Source organism: Mobula birostris, chromosome 23 (genome assembly GCF_030028105.1).
Source record: "Mobula birostris isolate sMobBir1 chromosome 23, sMobBir1.hap1, whole genome shotgun sequence".
Taxonomy (NCBI): Eukaryota; Metazoa; Chordata; class Chondrichthyes; order Myliobatiformes; family Myliobatidae; genus Mobula; species Mobula birostris.
Window position 1 is genome coordinate 8,518,396 of NC_092392.1, and position 15,946 is coordinate 8,534,341.

Consider the following 15,946-nt stretch of genomic DNA (forward strand, 5'->3'; position numbering starts at 1 on the left):
AGAAAAACCGCAGCAACTGCTAAATTATTCCTTCTAAAGGTTCAATTTTTAGTCTTTCAGCCAGGGTTGGAGCTATCCCTCTAATTTATCTGCATTTCACAGCTGCTATTTCAGGAGCCGTGAGCTGAGTTGCAGCAGTGTAACAGCGCACTCTTGTGGCTGGAATTGGAGACAGCAGCATGCACAAAAAATAGTATCTGCTCCAATTAGTCAACACAACACCGTCGGCACAGGCATTGGAATCTTCAGATTACGCAAGAAATATTTGGTATTTGTCTCAAATCCTCAGGACATTTTGAATTGCATTATACTTGAAAACAACTCCATTTATCATTGACAAGAGAAAATCTGCAGATGCTGCAAATCCAAGCAACACACACAAAATGCTGGAGGAACTCTCAGGCCAGGCAGCATCTACGGAAAAGAGTACAGTTGACATTACAGGCAGAGAGACCCTTCAGCAGGACAGCTGGACTATTTATCATTTATCATTGAACCAAGAGCAACCTCTATTGGTTATCAATTTTAGTTTGTATGTCCCCTGGGTACTCTGGTTCCCTCCAACAGTCCAAAGTCATACCAGTTCATAGGTCAATTGGTGATTGTAAATTGACCTGTGACTAGGCTACAGTTAAATCGGGGATTGCTGGGAATTGTGGCTCGAGGAGCTGGAAGGGTCAGTTCCTCACTGTATCTCTAAATAAATAAATGTTTTAAAAAAAATCACTGCTATCTCTTCTGTTTCTAGGCACCAAATTATAAAAGTACCATCACATATACCTAGATACAGGGGTATGACAGGGCACTCATCCAGAAACCATGTCACAGGGGAAGTGCCTGCATCAGATACACAGCTAAAGGGCAATTTGTCCGCCTCCCACCTTTGGATATCCAGCTACAAGAACAGATCAAAAGGCATCTCAGAAACCCAGCTACAGGGCATTTGGTCCAAATCAATCCCTTGTATCAAATTACTCTATTTGCTATAACAGATTTCAACAGAACACTATTACAGTACTAGTGAGCAAGGTTCAATTCTGCCACTGTCTGTAAGGAGTTTGTATGTTCGCCCTGTGATCACATGGGTTTCCTTCAGTTACCTCTGTTTCCTCTCAAGTTCCAAAGATGTAAAGGTTAGTAAGTTAATTGGTCACATGGGTGTGATTGGCAAGGCAGGCTCATTGGACCAGAAGGGCCTTTTACCATGCAGTATCTCTAAATAAAATAAACCACTGAAGCTCAAATGGAACGTTGGCTGTGCCCCCTGACTCAGGTAAATCATGTCCTGGATTGAGCCCTTACCTTATTGTTTAGTGCCCGCATCTCCTTGACCTTCAGCTTCCTGCGATCCTCCAATGAGAATTCCACAATTGGTCTCTGTTCCGGGCAAGAAAGGAAAGCAGAAAGAATTGCATTACAGGTTCTGCACAAATTCAGTATCATACCTTCACATTTACAAAGAGTCACTTAGTAGTGTAGCGTCAATAATGAAACTCTTAAGATATCTCTGTTCCACAGTGCTCAGGAAGTTCTACGTTGTCAGCAAAACATCAAGCATGAAATGGAAGCAAACTAAACTACTTTAGTCTTTCATTTGAAGTATGAGCTTTAAGCCTCCAGCTCCACTTACTTAACACATTTTTGTTCTGCCTGTGAAATGTGGTGTCACCCACTGCTCTCTCGACTGGGACAGTATCATATGATCCTACAGCACTGAAGAAGGCCATTCAACACATCATACTTCCCCTAGCTCCACACAAAGCTCAATCTAAGATGCTCCAGTTTTCTTTGCAATATATTCCATTTTAATGAAGTTCCTAAGGAATTTGTTTCCACCACCTCTTCAATTACACTGAACAAATTTTTCTTGAGATTTTATTCAGAACGTTTGTTTGTTTACGATAGGCCACTTGAAGTTGAACACAAATTAACTTTTATTGAATACAATGTGCTTAATTGCATAACAGTGCTGATGATTTGCAATAATTCAACTAAGCTAAAACATTTTTATGGATGATTTTTGTTCGTACTCAGCATCTGAAACTTCTTGCATAAGTGTCTAACAATAAATAGCCAGCATTGATGGTTCCAGTTGCCCTGATACCGTTTCTCCATGACCGCAATGTCCCGGTGAAACCTTTCACCTTGCTCGTCACTGACAGCGACAAGATTTGCAGGGAAGAAGTCTAAATGGAAATGCAGAAAATGAAGCACGCTGTCAACCAGTTTGGTATGGTGCCAAAAAAATTTCAACAACATCCTTGAATGCCTTCCATGCGATTTTCTCCAGTCCCACTCAAAGTTCTTCAAACTGCCTGTCATTGATGACCAACGACTTGTGGACCAACAAAAATGTCTTCTTCAATCTTGGCATAAATTATTCTGGGAAACATCTGTTTCAAATATTGAAATCCTTCACAGAAATTTATAATCTTTCTAAAACCCATCATGCCATGCAGCATTCGCCCTGCCTGAGCACATCCAGGCATGCCTGGACAGGATAGAAAACCCTTCAGCTTACATTGTGAGCAAAATTGTAAATTGACTTGAACTATGGATTAAAATAACAAATATACGTAATTTCAAAAAAAATGGTGCATGATTGGGAAATTTCACTGTGACTTTCATGATCAGTAGCCCAAAATCCATAAGATACATCCAAAAGTATTCAGGAAACAAAATCTTTGTTGTCCAGAGCTTATAAGACCATTAGCTAGGAGCAGAATTAGGCCATTCAACCCATCAAGTCTGCTCCACTATCAAGTCATGGATGATTTATTATCCCTCTCAACCCCATTCTCCAGCCTTCTCTCTGTAACCTTTCATGCCCTGACTAATCAAGAAACTACTAACCTGCACTTTAAATATATTCAATGACTTTGGCCTCCACTGCCATCTGTGGCAATAAATGCTAGATTCACCACCCTCTGGCTAAAGAAAATCCTCCTCATATCTGTAAAAGGGGACATCCTATTTTAATGCTGTGCACACTGGTTCTAGACTCCTCCACCAAAGGAAACATCCACTCCATATCTACCCCATTTAGGCCTTTCAATATTCAATAGATTTCAATGAGATCCCCTTCATTCTTCTAAACTCTAGCAACTATAGGTCCAGAACTAACAAATGCTCCTCATACTGTACGTTAACCCTTCCATTCCCAGAATAATTCTCGTGACCCTCCTTTAAACCTTCTCTAATGCCAGCACATCCACATCCTTTCTTCGATTAGGGCCCAAAACTGCTCAGAATACTCAAGTGCTGTCTGACCAAAGCTATACAAAGCTTTAGAATTACACCTTTGCTTTTATATTCTAATCCTCTGGGAATGCATACCAACATTACATTTGTTAATCCTGCACAAGGACTCCTTAGTCCCTTTGCATCTCAGATATTTGAACGTTCTCCATTTAGAACATAGTCTACGCCTTGATTCCTTCTATCAAAGTGCATGACCATACACTTCCCTACACTATATTCCATCTGCCACTTCTTTATTCATTTTCACAATCTGCCTCAGTCCTTCAGTTGACTTGCTGCTTCCTCAACATTACATGCCCTTCCACCTTTCTCTGTATTGTCCGCAAACCTGGCTACAAAGCCATCAATTCTGTCATCCAAATCATTGACATATAACGAAAAGAAGCAATCCTAACACCAATCCCTGTGGAACACCACTGGTCACCGGCAGCCAACCAGAAAAAGGCCTCTTTATTCTCACTCTTTGCCTCCTGCCAGTCAGCCAATCTTCTCTCCATGCCAGCATCGTTCCTGTAATAGCATAGGCTCTTATCTTGTTAAGCAGCCTCATGTGTGGCACTTCGTCAAAGGCCTGAAAATCCAAGTGCACAAGATCCACTGACTCTCCTGTTTGTTATTTCTTCAAAGAATTCCAACGGATTTGTCAGACAAGATTTTCCCTTGAGGAAACCATGCTGACCACGGTCTATGTTATCATATGTCTCCAAGTACCCTGAGACCTCACCTTTAATAATTGACTCCAACATCTCCCCAACCACTGAGGTCAGAGTAACTGGCCTACAATTTCCTTTCTTCTGCCTCTCTCCCTTCTTGAAAAGTAGAGTGACATTTGCAATTTTCCAGTTTTCTGGAACCATTCCAGAATCTAGTGATTCTTGAAAGATCATTACTAATGCCTGCACAGTCTCTTCAGCCCCCTCTTTTAGAACCCTGGGGTGTTCACCATCTGGTCCAGGTGACTTATCTACCTTCAGACCTTTCAGTTTCCCAAGAACCTTCTCCCTAATTATGGCAACTTCACACACTTCATGACCCAACACCTGAAACCTCCACCAAGCTGTTAGTGCCTTCCATGGTGAATACTGATGGAAAATACTTATTCAGTTTGTTCACCATTTCCTTGTCCCCCATTACTACCTCTCCAGCATTGGTTTCTGGTGGTCCAATCGCCACACCCGCCTCTCTACACTTTGTGTAGAAGGTGCTATAGAAGTATAGTATCATTTATTTATTGAGATACAGTGCAGAATAGGCCCTTCTGGCTTTCGCCGGCCAGCAATGCCCCAACTTAATCCTAGGCTAATCACCAGAGAACTTACAATGACTAATTAACCTATCAACCATCATTGAACTGTGGGAGGAAACCAGAGCACCCAAAGGAAACCCATACGGTCACAGGGAGAACCTACAAACTTTCTTGGACAGCGGCAGAAATTGAACCGGGGTTGCCTGTACTGTAAAGGGTTGTGCTAACTATTACGGTACCAGGCCACTACTGTGCTACCATGTGGCCAAGAGCAGCCCCTTGGAAACACCAGTGCTGACTATTAATTGCTGAGGGGAACAGGATGCATGGGACTGACCACTATGTCAATATGTCTTTGTTTTGCAGATAATTGAAACTGAAATTTTGATCAACAATCTTGTCCAAATCCATTTTACAATTAGTACACACTTGCATGCTGCCCATCTGTGTTACATCTAAACACATGTCCAGTGTTTTGAAGGCGAACAGCTAATGTAATCTTTCATGATATATGTTCCACCATATCCCTGGATCGAAGCTTGGAACTAGGCCACTGACCGAAACCTAGTGCCATCTCTACCCAAAATCCAAGTTGAGACGGTCACACCAAATTGCACTTCACTCACTTTCTCTGCCCCAAAGATTTCTGGGTTGTTGTTCAGGTAGCGCAGGGTTGCCAAAGAGTGGCTGTGCTCCATAAATTCTACAAATCCATAGCCCAGAGACCGTCCGTCCTTCTTTGTTTTTGCCATCTGCAGGTCCCGCATTATACGACACTGAAGGAAAGAAAAGAGGAAAATTTCACCATCCTGTGAAACAAGTTGAATGATATTTCATTATGTTAAAGGTTCTACATTAAATAATCATTGTCACTATTTATGGACATATAATCAATGTATATAAGCTATCTTATGTATTTATATTTTATCAGTTACAACAGTCTAACTGGTTGATCACCACCTGATATGAAGGGGCCACTGCAGAGGATTGGAAAAGGCTGCAGAAAGTTATAAACTCAGCCAGCTTCATCAAGGCCACTAGCCTCCCCAGCATGTGGGACACCTTCAAAAGGCAATGCCTTAAAAAACCTGCTTCTTTTGCCTTTCAGTGGTCAGATCATCTTGTCTTTTCAGTCTGTCAAGTAGGTGCAAGTGTTGCAACTATATTAAAATAACTTAATTAGGAAAACATTTTGCTCTAAAATACACTTCTCTTATTCAGTAGATGCTACTGTAGATTATTGCTGCCGCTATTTCCAGTGTCTTCAGCTATCTCTTGCACCATATGGAGTGAATCAGACTGGTTAAGGATCAGGTTCTAAGACAGTAAGGCAGCCCAGGTTTGGTGAAGATGCATCATCTCCTCAGATCCTCTGGCTGAAGTTCCTTGCATAGATCATGTTGTGATTATTGTGTACCTGAATACAACTGTCAGTTTTTCAAACAAAATTGCTTCTCTGTATTTTATTGACATTTAATAAAATTAACTACTCCAACATTCAACAGCACTGTCCTGAGCTCATTGTCTCAAGCATTAGCCCTGCAAGAGCAAAATATTGATCAACAGTCATAGCCTCCCCCTAGCAAGTTTGCTCTCCCATATAGAGTGGGTTCTCACGTCAGCACATTGCTCCCTCCACCACACCATTAACGTAAACACTACCAGCTCTTACCTCCTTTATCCGTGCTTCCTTCGCACCAACAGCCTGCAAACAAAGTTTCCGAAGCTGCTCGTCGGTCACCGACTTTGGAATGTTGTGGATGCACAGCCTGGTGGGCGAGACAAAGATATTCACGTCCTTCAGCTTCTGCCGCTTCAGCTCCTCAAACTAGACATAAAACAAAGGTGAGGGTCAGCTTTGCATCATACTGTGAACAAGAGTCATTATTTATGAAGGAAAGGTCATCAGAGAGCTGTGGCTATAAGCAGGACTGCTGGTGCTGGAGCTACAACAGACACCTTACTTTATCTGTTTGTCCACAGTTCATCAAGCTCCTTCTTGAATCGGCTGGCCTGTCCGCTCCCACATACAGCCTGCTAGTCACACTCTCAGCATGAAGTCATTACACCTAATATTACTTGCTCAACTCATATCTTCTGAATTAACCCAACGGGTATGCTATGCTCATTGAGAAGATGGTCCCAAATATTCTGGGACATATGATATTCTTTAAATAACTTTCCCTGCTCAGAACCTTTGCTAAGAACGCTGTTTGAAAGCATTTCACTCAATTTGAAGAAAAAGACTGGGTAAGAAAAGGAGAAAAGGTAGATACAGGTTTCCCCCGCCATCTGAAGGTAGAGCGTTCCTATGAAACGGTTTGTAAGTCGAAATGTCGTAAAGCGAAGAAGCAATTACCATTTACTTATATGGGAAAATTTTGTGAGCGTTCGCAGACCCAAAAATAACCTACCAAATCATGCCAAATAACACATAAAACCTAAAATAACAGTAACATATAGTAAAAGCAGGAATGATATGATAAATACACGGCCTATATAAAGAAGAAATACTTCTCTACAACGATTGCCTGCACAGATCTCAGTAGCGAAAATCTCACGCAAGCGCTCTCAGCAGAAAATCTCACGCAAGCGCTGTTGGCATAAATGTGTTCTCCAGTAACCTTTAAACTATGAAGCTGCCAAATCTACTAAATAACACGTAAAAATACACAGCCTATATAAAGTAGAAATAATGGTATGTACAGTGTAGTATCACTTACGGGAATTGGGAAGACATCGAGCACACTGATGATGGTGTGTTAGACTGAGTTGTTGCAGGTTGGGGTGGTGCAGTGGCCCCCACCCTCCAGGCCGCTGACTGATACATTGCCGCGAAGCACGCAGGGGTAGCCGGGAGGCACACAGCACATCTTTAAGAAAAAAGCCGAAATAAACATGCTAATTAATTAGGTGCTGCCTAGCATGTAAATGTTGGCGCAGATCAGAGGTGATTGCCGATTGCATCAGCACTGATCTGGGCCGACAATTACATGCTAGGCAGCACCTAATTAATTAGCATGTTTATTTCTGCTTTTTTCTTAAAGATGTGCTGTGTGCCTCCCGGCTACTGCTGCATTCTCCGCGAATCGGTACAGTATCTGTCCAGGGCCTGGGTGTTGGGGTGGTGGGACACGGGGGTGTCATCTCATCGTCAATCAGGGCAGGCAGCTCATCTTCTCCTATGACTGCCTGCCTCGATGTCGAAGGTCGAGGTTTGTCGTCTGCTGTGGCTGATGTGAAAGGCTTGCTTGACTGCTGAGCCTCGCGCGTTTTTCTATCATACAGTACTTTGTAAGGACTCAAACCATCTTGCAAATATCCCCTAAACCTATGTACCCTTTCAAAATTAAAGTCGTACTTTATCATTGCAGCAAAAATCTCACGCAGTTGCTTCACATTCAGTTCCTGGACGACTTCACTTTCGCTACTGCATTCGGTTTCGATTGTTATCCTTTCCCCTTCCAATTGCATCAGCTCTTCATCTATCAGCTCTTGGTCATGGGATACCAAAACCTCTTCAACATCATCTTCGTCAGCTTTCACAAGCCAAACTCATTTTGTCCTTGTTTTGTTCACCACGATCGAAACGCTTAATTATGTCTAGTTTTACGCTAAGTGTAACACCCTTACGAGTTCTTTCAGGCTTTTCCGACACCTTAGAACTCATCTTGCTAACGGCTGCTCAATGCAACGTGTTTAAGCAATGCCGTTCCAAATCCGGGGGAAAGTGGCTGCTCGGTGTGCGCGCTGCCTTTCTTCGTAACAGTGAAAGCACCTTCTGAAAGCGAAAACAGGGTACTAATGTAGGTCTTTCGTAACAGTAAGGTTTCGTAAAGCAAACGTTCGAAAAGCGGGGGGCACCTGTATTTACATTTGTATAGAAGCTTTAATTCAATCCACAGTGAAGGATGGTCAGATAGCTCACCCGTGTTCTCTTGGACATATCTGAGGCACTCATGCCCTCGGCTGCCTTCATTCCAGCTCGAATCACTGAAAAGAACAAGGAATATGATTCTTAGATCCCAGGGGGCAGGGTGGGCAAAATCAGAAGCCATCATCATGCGCAGCTGAGACCTATTATGTACCAAAATAATAATTTTTTCTCTAATCGCTTCAGCACTTGGTTTTCAAATGAATTTTTAAGAAAAATAATTTAGCTGCAACACCAATGCGTTCTGATTCTGATATCCAATTTCAATTCATCCCTGGCAACACTGCTAAATGCAATTTTCAGGATGCATACTGGTCAGAGTTATTTAGCACAGAAACTGGTTCTTCAGGAAATCTACTGGTCAAAGTTATTTAGCACAGAAACCAGCTCTTCAGGATGCATACTGGTCCGAGTGTTTCAAAGCACAGAAACCGGCTCTTCCTGAGCTAATCTTATTTTCCTGCATTGCATTCAAATCCGGCTAAACCCTTCCCATCCATTAACCTGTCCAAATACCTATTGAATATTGAAAGGCTTAGATAGAGGGGACATGGAGGTGGAGAGGATATTTCCTGTAGTGGCTGAGTCTAGAACCAGAAGGCACAGCCTCCTAACAGAGATGAGGAGGAATTTCTTTAGCCAGAGGGTGGTGACTCTGAGGAATTCATTGTTATGGACCGCATTGGAGGCCAAGTCATTGGGCATACTTAAAGCAGAGGTTGATAGGTTTTTGATTAGGAAGGGCATCAAAGGCTATGGGGAGAAGGCAAGAGAATGGGGTTGAGAGGGATAATAAATCAGCCAAGACCGAATGGCACAGCAGACACGATGGGCTGAAGGCCTAATTCTGCTCCTATGTTTATGGTCTTTTAGCTGTCAAAGCTGGAACATTTTAGCTGTTAAAGAAAGGACTTGAAATTATTTAGTGCTTTTCTGAAGCTTAGAATACTAAAAGATATTCTGCAGTCCATGAAGTTTTTTATTAAAACATAGTCACTGTTACTGCATAGGAAATCTGGCTTCCCAAGTTCCCGAGGATCATGATCAGAGCTTGAGTTATACTGATGCTGGCCACAAAATAAACACACCTGGAGAACTGCAATTCTCTTTGAAAATGTTTCAGGGGATCTTTCATATCCATCCAAGAGAGCACATATGTACATCCAACAAAACAATGATTTGAGTACAGGAGCGAGGAGGTATTACTGCAGTTGTACAAGGCCTTGATGAGACCACACCTAGAGTACTGTGTGCAATTTTGGTCCCCTAATCTGAGGAAAGATATTCTTGCCATAGAGGGAGTACAAGGAAGGTTGATTCCTGGGATGGCAGGACTATCACATGATGAAAGACTGGATCGACTAGGCTTATACTCTCTGGAATTTAGAAGATTGAGGGGGGATCTTATTGAAATGTATAAAATTCTAAAGGGATTGGACAGGCTAGATGTAGGAAGATTGTTCCCGATGTTGAGTAAGTCCAGAACGAGGGGTCACAGTTTGAGGATAAAGGGGAAGCCTTTTAGGACCGAGATGAGGAAAAACTTCTTCACACAGAGAGTGGTGAATCTGTGGAATTCTCTGCCACAGGAAACAGTTGAGGCCAGTTCATTGGCTATATTTAAGAGGGAGTTGGATAAGGCCCTTGTGGCTAAAGGGATCAGGGGGTATGGAGAGAAGGCAGGTACAGGGTTCTGAGTTGGATGATCAGCCATGATCATACTGAATGGCGGTGCAGGCTCGAAGGGCCGAATGGCCTACTCCTGCACCTATTTTCTATGTTTCTAAAACACACTCTCAGACTTGCAGCAAGGGTATCAGCTCTGACTAAGGTTTCCAGTGATGAATTTGATTTGCCCATAACCTTACGGTTCAGAAATAAGAATGATGCTCCCTGAGGCAGGGCTTGCATCTGACTAACACACCTTGTCTAAATTGTGCAAGGACTGTGCGATGGAATCCTACTAACTAAACCCGCCTCCGATTACTTACAGCCCTCTCGAGCCAGGTATAAATTACGAGTTCCAGATGGCTTGTCTGATTTCTTCTGGCACAGCTTCTTTGCCTCTTCGCGACTGACTGCAACGCTCACATTGAGCTTCCGCCCATCCAGCCTGAGACCTCCGTTCTGAAAACCAAACACATCTAGCTTATGTCAGACGCCCATGAGCACAACCAAAAAAAGCCCTTGAAGACAACAAACAGAGATAGTCTCAGAAGCAATTTTTGAAGCAGTCCCTTCGTCAGGACTTCATCAGGGTCTCGGCCCGAAACATTGACTGTCCCTCTTCCTAGAGATGCTGCCTGGCCTGCTGTGTTCACCAGCAACTTTGATGGGTGTTGCTTGAATTTCCAGCATCTGCAGAATTCCTCGTTTTTACATTTTTAACGCAGTGATGTTGCTGTGGCTGAACAGCAGGATGAGTAAACAAGAGGACCAGACTAACAACTCAGAGAACCAAATTTAAATTCCACTTCAGAAAACAAAAGAAATCTGTAATGATCACAAAACCATTAAAACTTACTTGGTACACTATTGTCCTTCAGAAAAAAAATATTTGTTACCCTTCCAATTGACTTCAGATACACAGCAGATTTTTAAAAAATCTTTGAACTCTCCTAACCACTTTATGACAGGCAAAGAAAGGTGACTGATGAACACAGGATTTGCCAGAGATGCTCATAGCCAACAAATGAAATCTGAAAAACGAAGACTTGTTCACTAAGTTTCCCAAGTTCATCTCCTTCTCAGCAATCCTGACTTGTCTTATCAACAGAATGACCATAGTTGAGTGGGATGTGCCTGCTGTTGGACTTCCCTCATCCTGGCCAATGGAAAGTAAAGAGTGAACAACTACTACCTGCTGTCAGCAATGAGTAAGAAAAAGATCCTATGAATCAAGTGTTGGGAATCAAACAAATGTTTGTTTCAAAGACCATTAAAGGATAGAGAAAGAAGAATGATAGGTGTACAGCACCCGACGATTTCCTGTAAAGCAGATAGAATCAGAGATGGGACGAGGATAAATAATTGCATGTTTAGGAAGCAGGTGAGTGGGGAAGTGCCATCCTAGTGCAGGTAAACACACACGTTGCTCACCTCACTCTGGTTGTCTGCTGCCTCCACACACTTCTGTGCTGATTCTTTTGCCACAAACTGGGCAAAGGCACAACCTGCAACAAGCAGAAATCAACTTGTGAGAAATAAAGGAACAAACAAGACAAATCAACTCTGCTTTTCCATATTTCCCCATAGAAGTAGCCATGTCGGCACATCCAGTCTATGCCAGCTAATAAAGCTCTTCCCGTCCGGTTTCTTTCTCATCAGTTTTTATATTATATACTTTTTATTAATTCTGGTCCCCCTTTGCTGTGGAATGTTCCTAATCCAGACTTACTGTTACTTCCAGCAATTTTATAGGGTTCTTCCTTGATATAGTACTATTTTAATTTTTTCCTCTCAGCCATGGAACGAACTCTATTCTTACTGTGATGTTTGTGCCTGATTAAAAAAAAAACTTCATGCAGACCATGCATTACTTCTTTAAATGTGAAACATTTACATTTGTCATACACCACCACACTTTTTAATAAACCACAATAACTTGCCACTCAAACTATCAGTTTGGTTTGTTTGTATTTAAGATCTTCATGTTGAACTAAACTACATCAGCTTCAAAATCAAAGTAAAAATTTTAATCATATTATAGCTACACTTTTCTAAAGGTACTTTTAATATAGTTTTAGAATAATTAATTACAAATTCTTATTGCACACTACAAGATGTAAAATAGCTTTCTCCATAACTTGTTCCTCAGCATATGATGATGAGAGGCATTGATCGTGTGGATAGTCAGGGGCTTTTTCCCCAGGGCTGAAATGGCTAACACAAGAGGGGAGAGTTTTAAGGTTCTTGTAAGTCGGTCTCGAGGGGATGTCAAGGGTAAGTTTTTTTTACGCAGAGAGTGGTGAGTGTGTGGAATGGGCTTGCTGGCAACTGTAGTAGAGGCAGATACAATAGGGCCTTTTAAGCAACACACATCAAAGTTGCTGGTGAACGCAGCAGGCCAGGCAGCATCTGCAGAAAGAGGTGCAGTCGACGTTTCAGGCCCAGACCCTTCGTCAGGACTAACTGAAGGAAGAGTGAGTAAGGGATTTGAAAGTTGGAGGGGGAGGGGGAGATCCAAAATGATAGGAGAAGACTGGAGGGGGAGGGATAGAGCCAAGAGCTGGACAGGTGATAGGCAAAAGGGGATACGAGAGGGTCATGGGACAGGAGGTCCGGGAAGAAAGACGGGGGGGAGGGGGGGACCCAGAGGATGGGCAAGAGGTATATTCAGAGGGACAGAGGGAGAAAAAGGAGAGTGAGAGAAAGAATGTATGCATAAAAATAAGTAACAGATGGGGTACGAGGGTGAGGTGGGGCATTAACGGAGGTTAGAGAAGTCGATGTTCATGCCATCAGGTTGGAGGCTACCCAGACGGAATATAAGGTGTTATTCCTCCAACCTGAGTGTGGCAAAGTGGTCTCCCAGTCTGCGTCGGGTCTTGCCAATATATAAAAGGCCACATCGGGAGCACCGGACACAGTATATCACCCCAGTCGACTCACAGGTGAAGTGTTGCCTCACCTGGAAGGACTGTTTGGGGCCCTGAATGGTGGTAAGGGAGGAAGTGTAAGGGCATGTGTAGCACTTGTTCCGCTTACACAGATAAGTGCCAGGAGGGATATCAGTGGGGAGGGATGGGGGGGGGGGACGAATGGACAAGGGAGTTGCGTAGGGAGCGATCCCTGCGGAATGCAGAGAGAGGGGGAGAGGGAAAGATATGCTTAGTGGTGGGATCCCGTTGGAGGTGGCGGAAGTTACGGAGAATAGTATGTTGGACCCGGAGGCTGGTGGGGTGGTAGGTGAGGACCAGGGGAACCCTATTCCTAGTGGGGTGGCGGGAGGATGGAGTGAGAGCAGATGTACGTGAAATGGGGGAGATGCGTTTAAGAGCAGAGTTGATAGTGGATGAAGGGAAGCCCCTTTCTTTAAAAAAGGAAGACATCTCCCTCATCCTAGAATGAAAAGCCTCATCCTGAGAGCAGATGCGGCGGAGACGGAGGAATTGCGAGAAGGGGATGGTGTTTTTGCAAGAGACAGGTGAGAAGAGGAATAGTCCAGATAGCTGTGAGAGTCAGTAGGCTTATAGTAGACATCAGTGGATAAGCTGTCTCCAGAGACAGAGACAGAAAGATCTAGAAAGGGGAGGGAGGTGTCGGAAATGGACCAGGTAAACTTGAGGGCAGGGTGAAAGTTGGAGGCAAAGTTAATAAAGTCAACGAGTTCTGCATGCGTGCAGGAAGCAGCGCCAATGCAGTCGTCGATGTAGCGAAGGAAAAGTGGGGGACAGATACCAGAATAGGCACGGAACATAGATTGTTCCACAAAGCCAACAAAAAGGCAGGCATAGCTAGGACCCATAGAGGCTTTTGGATAGGTACATGGAGCTTAGAAAAATAGAGGGCTATGGGTAACCCTAGGTAATTTCTAAAGTATGTACATGTTTGGTACAGCTTTGTGGGCTGAAGGGCCTGTATTGTGCTGTAGGTTTTCTGTTTCTATATTGGTCTGGACTATAATTCATTATACATTCTGACTTCATTCTCCACACTGTTACCACCAATCATTCCACACATAGACAGCTCCCCATGACTATTGCTTATCTCTGATACATGGACTGCTAATTTAGTTATTTATGTCATCATTAATATAATGGCTACATTCAAGAACCCTCTTAAACTAATGATCAACTGAATACAATACTACTCTGGGTTTGAAGACAAAGGCCTTCCTAGTCACAGCATCTTAAGTCCTTTCTTGATTTCCAGCATCGACCATTAGATTCAATGTCCACCACTACCCACTATCTCACTATTCCTTAAATCGTTGCAGTCTTCACTGTTTCTAAACACCACATTGCACATTATTCACTGACGTCACCAACGTTCTACACTTCTTGCCTCACCCTTGGAGTGCTCTGTGTCATGATGCATGACAATACGAACATATTTCAGATCTCCAAACTGCTCCAATAGCTCTCCCAATGAATCTTCCTCAGTGTCGAAAGACAGGTTCCTGCAAGAGAAAAAAGAACAAGATTTTAAATCGCAAGATCAACCAACCAGTTTGAACCAAAAGGATAAACTCACAAATCAGCACAGAAAGAATTAAATCAGAAAGGATAAACTCACGAACCAGCTCAGAAAGAATTAAATCCAAAAGGATATACTGGTGAACCAGTGTATTTAGATTTTCACAAAGCCTTTGACAAGGTGCCACACATGAGGCTGCTCAGTGAGATAAGAGCCCATGGAATTACAGGGAAGTTACTAGCATGGGTGGAACATTGGTTGATCGACAGAAAGCACAGAGTGGGAATCGAAGGATTCTATTCTGGCTGACTGCGGGAGTTCCACAGGGGCTGGTGTTGGGCCTGCTGCTTTTTACTATGTATACCAATGACTTGGACTATGGGATTAATGGATTTGTGGCTAAATTTGCCAATGATACAAAGATAGGTGGAGGAGCAGGTAGTGTTGAGGAAACAGAGAGCCTGCAGAGAGACTTAGATAGTTTAGGGGAATGGGCAAAGAAGTGGCAAATGAAATACAATGTTGGAAAGTGTATGGTCATGCACTTTGGTGGAAGAAACAAATGGGCAGACTATTATTTAGATAGGGAGAGACTTCAAAATGCAGAGATGCAAAGGGACATGGGAGTTCTAGTGCAGGATACCCTAACGATTAACCTCCAGGTCAAGTTGGTGGTGCAGAAGGCAAATGTAATGTTGCATTCATTTCTAGAAGTATAGAAGCAGGGATGTGATGTTAAGGCTCTATGAGGCACTCGTGAGGCCAAACTTGGAGTATTGTGTGCAGTTTTGGGCTCCTTATTTTAGAAAGGATATACTGACATTGGAGAGGGTTCAGAGAAGATTCACGCGAATGATTCCAGGAATGTAAGGGTTACCGTATGAGCAACTTTTGGCAGCTCGAACTGTATTTCCTGGAGTTCAAGAGAATGAACTCTGGTATCTCATTGAAACATTCCAAATGTTAAAAGGCCTGAGCAGATTAGATATGGCAAAGTTATTTCCCATGGTTGGTGAGTCTAGGACAAGAGGGCACGACTTCAGGATTGTAGGACGTCCATTTAGAACAGAGATGCGGAGAAATTACTTTAGTCAGAGGGTGATAAATCTGTGGAATTTGTTGCCATGAGCGGCTGTAGAGGCCAAGTCCCTGGGTGCATTTAAGGCAGAGAAAGACAGTTCCTTGGTTAGTCAGGGCATCAAAGGGTCTGGGGAGAAGGCAGGGGAGTGGGGATGACTGGAAGAATTGGATCAGCCCATGATTGAATGGTGGAGCAGATTCAATGGGCCGAATAGCCTACTTCTGCTCCTGTATCTTATGGTCTTATGGAAAGAATCAAATCCAAGAGGATAAACTCACGAACCAGT

At 43.1% G+C, this 15,946-nt stretch overlaps 1 protein-coding gene across 1 annotated transcript in view; it reads right to left on the reverse strand.

Moving 5' to 3' along the window:
- The window catches only part of rbm28 (RNA binding motif protein 28), a 49,574-nt gene that overhangs the window by 10,842 nt on the left and 22,786 nt on the right, over positions 1-15,946 (reverse strand). Inside the window, exons 10-16 of the mRNA XM_072241136.1 lie at positions 14,453-14,562; positions 11,541-11,614; positions 10,433-10,568; positions 8,436-8,500; positions 6,180-6,335; positions 5,134-5,283; positions 1,303-1,377 (exon numbers count right to left, since the gene is read on the reverse strand). Coding sequence (XP_072097237.1) covers positions 1,303-1,377; positions 5,134-5,283; positions 6,180-6,335; positions 8,436-8,500; positions 10,433-10,568; positions 11,541-11,614; positions 14,453-14,562 — 766 coding nt within the window. The remainder of the gene's footprint in view (positions 1-1,302; positions 1,378-5,133; positions 5,284-6,179; positions 6,336-8,435; positions 8,501-10,432; positions 10,569-11,540; positions 11,615-14,452; positions 14,563-15,946) is intronic.